This window comes from Erigeron canadensis, chromosome 8 (genome assembly GCF_010389155.1).
Source record: "Erigeron canadensis isolate Cc75 chromosome 8, C_canadensis_v1, whole genome shotgun sequence".
NCBI classification, from domain to species: Eukaryota; Viridiplantae; Streptophyta; class Magnoliopsida; order Asterales; family Asteraceae; genus Erigeron; species Erigeron canadensis.
In genome coordinates, this window is record NC_057768.1 from 35895604 (window position 1) to 35901813 (window position 6210).

The following is a 6210-nucleotide window of genomic DNA, read 5'->3' on the forward strand; positions in this document are numbered from 1 at the left end:
TATAGATAATAAGCAAATATATATAATAAAAAGAAATACAAGCAGAAAGACAAAGAGAAAAGTGAATGTCTGAAATACAAGCTGCAAAGACCCATCTGGGTTTCCCAAGGATGATCCATTGAACAAGTCTCGGATTTTTATTGCTTCCAACACTATGGATGGAAATAGTTCGCTCCATTTATTCTGAAAAATTATAAATTGTAAGAATGAAGATAGTATCTATCTAGAAATTAAGATGTAATTATCGAATTGGGCGGATGAGTTACTACGTACACCCGTGAGCTTATGGGCTAGTTGCATTGGTTCCATGTTAACAACAGTAGAAGCCCTTGATCCTTGGGTCCATAAAGAAGAAGAGTTGGTATAATTTGGCCTGGGGAAGGTTCGTTGATAATGTTGTTCATCAAGAATGTCCCTCCCATCCATTGGAGATTTGGTCCATATAATTCCATTATTGTCATTAGCAAGAGTGCACAGTTCTTGGACAGCAGAGCTCGCAATGAGGGAATGGTCGATATACGTAGTTTTCTCCTCCCCTTGTTGTTGTGGTAGGTTTAATCCAAGAGAAACAACCCTGGGGTCGATAGCCTCCATCGGAGCAGCAACAACACGACCAATCAACTCAAGTTCGAAATCCCTCATAAGTTTTTCATCTCTGAGAACCTGTATATACAACATCAACATCGACAAATTAGTGAAATTACTATTACTACTCTATTATTAATGAGCATCTTTTAAAGTTGACTCTAACTTGACTAATTAAGTTGAGACATCTTGAACCATTAAATTATACGAGTATATATATTTAACGTACCAATTGTTCATCTCTTGGTTTCAAATGTTGTTGTGCTTTCAATAATATTGGTTTATCTATGAGGAATAGATGATGTAGGTCTTCTTTCATCATAATTAACGCGTCTTCATTTTCATTCTCCAACGATAACTGTTGTGTTTTCTTCTCTACACCATCAATATTAATCGTCGTCATATATCCAAGAGGAAGACGTACTTTTTTTTTTTGTTGTTGTGGACAACCGGCCGGTTATAGGTTTTTCTAAGATTTATTTAGAGTATTCTTTCTCTCTCTTTCGTTGTTTTTTTTTTTTTTTTAAGAAAATTAGAATTTGGAGTTTGATATGGATTGCAATTAGAACTACGGATAACGTTTACAAATATATTGTATAGTTACAAATCTTGTTTTCATCTATGATACTTCAAACTTTAACTAGTGATATTCACCTGCCTACCGCGAAATGGCGAATATCTATTTTATTATTTTTGTTGAAAGGTTTGTATTATTTGCTCGCAACAGGGGATCTAGCTTACGTTGTTTTAACCGGGTTCACGCTAGAGAGCCCCCTCACCCTAAATACCTAGTAGAAGGAGAAACTCCCAACTAAACCGCCTGAATGCACGACATTTAATTGGGATAAAACTCTGCACCCTCTGCAGGACTCAAACCTGCTTCGTTGGAGGATTTTATGTGAAATCCCTTTTAAATGTTTTTTCCATGTTTCGAACTTGAGACCTCCAGCATATAAAACTAATGCTCAACCACTAGCTATGATAGAAAGTACATCTATTTTATTATTTTAAAAACGATATACGTCACTGCGAAGTTTGAGGTTAATCACTTAATCAAACCTTTAAACCAAAAATCTCATACACACCTAGTCTACTTAAAAATATTTTCACCCAATTTAAGCTTTTCTTACGTTGTGCACTCCTCTTTTAGTATATTATAATAAGACATAATTTTTGCCCACCTATATCAACCTAAGGATATACTTCATTGGTTAAACACATATTCTTAGGTAAGGATTTCTAATCATTTTCAAAAATAAGCAAACATAGGAGATGGTATTATCCATGGATGTTTAGGTATAAAGCTTTGCAGAAAAAATGTATAAAGTTGGAGAATGAAAATAGAAATAAGATGGAATAAGGAAAATAGAAAAAGGAGATCAATTGGTAACATGTTTTTTGACTGAAGTTGTTTCGTGGAGGGGAGACTCTGATAGCCACGTTTACATTTTAAAAACAAAAACTTAAGGTGCGTCTGGTTCTAACAGGGAAATGGGAAACGGAATGCAATCAAATACCAAGAATATTATCATTCCATTAGTGTTGCTTGGTTTGTACAAAGGAATTATTACAATTGCCATTGCTATTGTTTGGTTATTATAAATATACTATTAAAAAAAGAAGAGCAAATGCATCACCTCAAATTATCTCATACGTAATCACCTCAAACTATCTCATACGTAATCATCTTATAATATTTATCTAATTCATAGCAATTGTGTGCTTATCGAATACCAGACAACAATATATTGCAAGAGCCGATAAACTCCAAAAAAAAAAAAAGTCAGGCAACATTCTTTTACAGCAATAGCAATTGAGGGAATGGATGTGTCATAAGAGTTGCTTACCCCATTCTTTTACAGTCATATTTTTTTTTACCTTCAAAGAAAACAATCATTCTCTTTGTTACTCCGATGATGTCGCTATAGTGACATATGTATTTCATATGTTTTTCTTTTTCTATAATAACAATAACAGATATATCTTTGAGTGATATTCGAATCTTTAATTAAAATAATCCACCTTGTTTTGATGTACTAGCACGTTACCCGCGCAATGCGGCGGTGGTCATGAGTGGGGGGCCGAGTGTTGGTGGTGGAGACGGCGTCGAGTGGTGTGGATAATTGATGTAAATGGTTAATGAAAATATATTAAAGAATAAATGATTGGTAGTGTAAATTAATCATTAATGTTATGTGGTAGTGTATGTTGAAATATTTTAAGGGGTGCTAAGTAAAATTATTACATATTTTCAATACTTCCATAAATAAAAGGGGCTATTTCTTTTATAATATAGTATAGATAATGTGATGATTTTTTTTCATTAATGAAGGATGAGAGAAAAAAAAGAAATTGATGGTTGTAAAGAGAGAAAAGATTATAGTGCTGGAAAATAAGAGGTATTGATTACCATTACCCCCAATTTACTCTATAATAGTCCATTACCCATAATTGGTATTGATTACCTACTTTATTTTTAATCAAACATAGTTAATAACTATGAAACCCATTCCCCACCCTTAAATACCCTCTACCAGGCACTCCCTTAATTATACTGAAACTTTGTTTTATCAAAAGTAAAGTTAAAGAAGATGTGGTCCTTTTTTGTTTTTGATTCGGAATTTGTAACATTTTAATGGCTAAAAATCAGAGTGACAAAAATTCCGAGAAAAAAAAAAAAACTAAAAAGCCCTCCCAAAAATAAATACGTATTAAAAGATGTAAAAATACAAAATATCTTTACCTGAAAAATATCTAAAAAGCAATTAAAAATTTGCAATTATTATTAATTTCCAAAAAGCAACCCCACAATAAAAAATCCATAAAGCAGTGGCAAAGAGTGTAGTACACATTCTACACCCATCACACCCTATCTTACTTTTCGTCACGATATTTTTAGTTTCAGTCGCTATAAATCCCACACTCATCACCCGATATTTCCAACTACATTTTTCATAAATTTTACCACCTTTTTTCACACAATCTTTCATACAATGGCAACTATGGCAACAACAGTCACTAAAACAACTTTCTTAGAACAATCATCATTCCATGGAGTTCCCATTTCTTCTTCACCAATTCGTTTCCAACCAATTAAATCCACACAAAACAACAAGTCCATCACCATATCCGCATCGTCTTCGTCGCAATATGATCTTGGATCATTCACTTTCCGACCCATCAAGGAATCGATTGTGGCCCGAGAAATGATCAGGAGGTACATGACTGATATGATCACCTATGCTGATACCGATGTCGTCGTCGTTGGTGCTGGATCCGCCGGTCTCTCTTGCGCTTACGAGCTTAGTAAAAATCCTAACGTTCAGGTATTTTTTTAGTGTGCGAGAAATACGACCGAATAAGATTTCAAATATATTTTATATAATTTAATTAAACACTACTATTTACCAGCTATACTACTACATTTAAAATAATATAAATAGTACCATGTCCAATATTCATTGTTGGGTCACATGACTATTAGTAACGTGTGATATGACCAAAATAAAAATACATAATTAGCCCCTTTTGTTAACTCTTTATAATTTTGGTTACTAATTAATTAGTTTGTTACTAATTAGGTGGCAATTATCGAGCAATCCGTGAGCCCGGGTGGTGGTGCGTGGCTAGGCGGACAACTATTCTCAGCAATGGTTGTCCGGAAGCCAGCGCACCTCTTTCTAGACGAGCTAGAAATCGAGTACGACGAGCAAGACGACTACGTCGTGATCAAACACGCAGCTCTATTCACATCAACCATCATGAGCAAGCTTTTGGCTAGGCCAAACGTGAAGCTATTCAACGCCGTGGCTGCTGAAGATTTGATCATCAAAGAAGGAAGAGTTGGTGGTGTGGTGACTAACTGGGCTCTTGTGACTATGAACCATGATACACAGTCGTGTATGGACCCGAATGTTATGGAAGCTAAGGTGGTGGTGAGTTCATGTGGGCATGATGGGCCTATGGGTGCTACTGGAGTCAAAAGGCTAAGAAGTGTAGGAATGATTGAGAGTGTTCCTGGTATGAAGGCACTTGATATGAACACGGCCGAAGACGCGATTGTTCGGCTTACGAGAGAAATCGTTCCCGGTATGATCGTCACCGGGATGGAAGTTGCCGAGATTGATGGGTCACCGAGAATGGTAAATTACTTGCATATACTTTTTGTGTCATCGAAATGGGTCAAATAAATTGGTTGGTTTAGGTACTTGGGTTGGGTAAGTTTGATGGGTCAACAAAAAAAATAAATTTGGAATGAATCACATTAATATAGTTTAGGACAACTTTCAATTTTTTTTTTTTTTTTGTTTTAAATCTGTTTGACATATTTTGCTTTTAGCCAAGTTATTTAGTTTTACTCGCTTGATCTTGTTTAATTTACTCGATTGCCTCTTGGGGAGAAGACCGGGGTTCAAATTCTGACACCAGTAGTACTTCTTGGTGTTTCTTGTAGTAGTATAGAAGTAGAGTGGATTTGTCATTTGCCCTTTAAAATTAGGACTAGGTTTTACAATAATTTGTTGAGCTTTCTTCATATGCATATGTTCTTGATACGTTTTGTAAAATGCAGGGCCCGACCTTTGGGGCGATGATGATATCAGGGCAAAAAGCAGCCCATTTGGCATTGAGGGCATTGGGGCTACCTAACGCTCTCGATGGATCCTATGTCGGAAGTGGCAAGCCAGAGTTGATTCTTGCAGCAGCAGAAAATGCAGACATTGTTGATGCTTAAATGTGGTAGAATTTCAATTTAGGATGAGGAATAAGAGTTGTGGATAATGGGGATGTCGGTAGTGGTTTGAGATGAAGCTTTTGTTTTCTTGTTGATTTGCTTTGCTCAGGATGATGTTTGGGTTGAATTAATGGTCCCTTTTTCCCTTCGATAACCGTAGTTTTTCGATTACGGCTTTTATATTTTTCCCTTTTTTCTACTACCGGATTTATTTATTTTTGACAACTCTTTAAGATTGGTGATGCAAGAAACACTCGGAATGATTTCCCCAAGAGGATGTGTGTGACCATGTCATGTGCTAGAAGCAGATAGCCAATTAGAGGGTTGGGTAATATATCTTAATCAAAACTTCAAGTCCTTAGGCAACGAGTTGGATTGGGTCAGGTTAATTATTCCACAACACCTCTTTGATACATAACAATAAATTAAATCAATGTATACATTGTTGATGTTGGGTATAAAATCTAAATCTCACATTGGAAAAACTTTATATGCATACATTGGACTTGCTAAGTTGGATAACAATGATCCTTACATTAAACATCTAACCTTGACTCGACCGGCCCGCCCAATCCATTTACCTGTTTTGTATAACCAAAGCTTACTATTTTTATTCCGTTGAACCATTGTCTATAAATCAAAACTAAATCAGCTTTTATATAAAGTTATAAACATATACTCGTTTATTTTTGCACAAAACAAAGTAACAAAACTATTAATGGTGATCTATAGAGTACACATTTTTTATGATGAGAATGGTACCAACGCGTTGTGGTGGTCGTGGAGTTAGCGGCGGTGAGATGATGGGAGTGATAGGTTATAGAGTGTGATAGGTTATAGGAGTTGATAGATCATAGAGTGTGATAGCCAAATGCCTTAGTCGTACGGGCTCC

General features: G+C 35.6%; 1 protein-coding gene across 1 annotated transcript; it reads left to right on the top strand.

Annotated features, from left to right (window-relative positions):
- Positions 1-3522: 3522 nt before the first annotated feature.
- LOC122611091 (thiamine thiazole synthase, chloroplastic-like) lies at positions 3523-5471 on the top strand. The gene is made up of 3 exons (XM_043784052.1): positions 3523-3911; positions 4167-4727; positions 5156-5471. Exons 1-3 carry the CDS (start codon positions 3579-3581, stop codon positions 5315-5317), a joined length of 1056 nt encoding a protein of 351 aa, XP_043639987.1. The 5' UTR covers positions 3523-3578; the 3' UTR covers positions 5318-5471.
- Positions 5472-6210: the final 739 nt, after the last annotated feature.